This window comes from Eimeria mitis, genomic scaffold, assembly GCF_000499745.2.
Source record: "Eimeria mitis Houghton genomic scaffold, Emh_scaff3942, whole genome shotgun sequence".
Taxonomy (NCBI): domain Eukaryota; phylum Apicomplexa; class Conoidasida; order Eucoccidiorida; family Eimeriidae; genus Eimeria; species Eimeria mitis.
In genome coordinates, this window is record NW_013572278.1 from 2,695 (window position 1) to 4,739 (window position 2,045).

The window sequence follows — 2,045 nt, forward strand, 5'->3', positions numbered from 1 at the left end:
GGATAAACAAAACAAAACAAAACAAAAAAACAAAAAAAATAAAATAAAAAAGTAAAATAAAAAATACCTATTGAAGGGGTCTGAGGGTTCCGACATGAGGTGCCTCTCTATATGTCTCCTATCCACAACAACTCTGCTCGACGGCAGCAGCACGGGGTCCTTCATCACCTCAGCCATTATAGGGTCCAGAAACTCAGCCTGCAGCAGCAGCAGCAGCAGCAGCAGCAGCAGCAGCAGCAGCAAGGGGAGCAGCAGCAGCAGCAGCAGCAAAGGGAGCAGCAGCAGCAGCAGCAGCAGCAGCAGCAGCAGCAAAGGGAGCAGAAGCAGCAGCAGCAGCAGCAAGGGGAGCAGCAGCAAGGGGAGCAGCAAAGGGAGCAGCAGCAGCAGCAGCAGCAGCAGGAGCAGCAGCAGCAGCACAGGCAGCAGAAACGGGAAAGGTAGAGAACTGTTGCAACAGCAAAGGGAGCAGCAACACCATCACCAGCAGCAGCAGCAGCAGCACCATCACCATCACCATCACCACCATCACCATCACCATCACCACCATCACCACCCTCACCCTCACCAGCAGCAGCAGCACCATCACCATCAGCAGCAGCAGCAGCAGCAGCAGCAGCAGCAGGAGCAGCAGCAGCAGCAGCAGCAGCAGCATAATATCTTACGGGTACATCATCGAGGTCGATTTCTTTTTCTGCTTTTTCTTCGTCGGCGAGTCTCTTCACTAACGAATGAAACTCCTCCAGCAACGCAGACGCCATCAACCCCTCACGCCGGGCTATGCGGCACTGCAGCAGCAGCAGCAGCAGCAGCAGCAGCAGCAGCAGCAGCAGCAACAGCAGCAGCAGCAGAAGCAGCAGCAGAGGGAGCAGCAGCAGAAAGAAGAAGAAGTTCAGTACAAGCAAAATTACAGCTGCAAAGGAATTCATGTGTATCTCCATCTGCTGCTGCTGCTGCTGCTGCTGCTGTTCCTGCTGCTGCTGCTGCTGCTGCTGCTGCTGCTTACTGCTTTTGCGATGTTTGCGTGTTTGTAGTATCTGCCGTCTCTCAGGATTTCACTTATTATCATCTCGCCGTTCGTCTTGTCTGCTTGCACTGCAGCAGCAGCAGCAGCAGCAGCAGCAGCAGCAGCAGCAGCAGCAGCAGCAGCAGCAGCAGCAGCANGCAGCAGCAGCAGCAGCAGCAGCAGCAACAGCAGCAGCAGCAGCAGCAACAGCAGCAGCAGCAGCAGCAGTACAACAGGAGGGAAGAATATCTGCTTGATACGAATAACGATTAGGAGGGGGGCAGGTGCTGCTGCAGCAGCGTCTGAACCCCCAAACCCTAAACCCTAAACCCTAAACCCTAAACCCTAGCCCCTAAGCCATAGCTACATAACCAACACTCCAAGTAAACCCTAAACCCTAAACCCTAAACCCTAAACTCTGAGCCATAGCTACAGAACCAACACTCCTAGTAAACCCTAAACCCTAAACCCCAAACCCTAAACCCTAAACCCTAAACCCTAAACCCTAAACCCTAAGTGTCATACAGAGGTAGACGAAGGCCTCTAGGACGGTGGAGAGCCAAACCTTCGGTCTGAAGCTGTACGTCTCCATAGAGTTCACCTGCACACACACAGGCTCTAGGGTTTAGGGTTTAGGGTTTAGGGTTTAGGGTTTGGGGTTTGGGGATGGATGGTTGCTTGGCCGGATAGCTGGCTAGCTGGCTAGCTGGCTAGCTGGCTAGCTGGCTAGCTAGCCAGTTGGTTTGGTGGCTAGCTGGCTAGCTGTCTAGCTAGCTAGCTCTTTAGCTAGCTAACTAGCTAGCTAGCTAGCTAGCTATTTGGTTATGTAGCTATATCGACAGCTAGCTAGCTATCTGGTTATACGACTACATGGCTAGCTAGCTATCCATTTGTTTAGCTAGTTATATGGCTAGCCAGCTAGCTATTTGTATAGCTATCTAGCTACTTGTATAGCTAGCTAGCTAGCTATTTGTACAGCTAGCTAGCTAGCTAGCTAGCTAGCTAGCCAGCTAGTTAGCTAGCTGGCTAGCTAGCTAGCTGG

General features: G+C 52.3%; 1 protein-coding gene across 1 annotated transcript; it reads left to right on the plus strand.

The window, feature by feature from the left end:
* Window positions 1-94: 94 nt before the first annotated feature.
* On the plus strand, window positions 95-1,276 carry EMH_0070990 (uncharacterized protein; the record flags this gene model as incomplete). The annotated part of the gene is given in 2 exon segments (XM_013499046.1): window positions 95-1,158; window positions 1,162-1,276. Coding segments are annotated over 2 exon segments (1,179 nt in total).
* Between the last annotated feature and the right edge of the window lie 769 nt (window positions 1,277-2,045).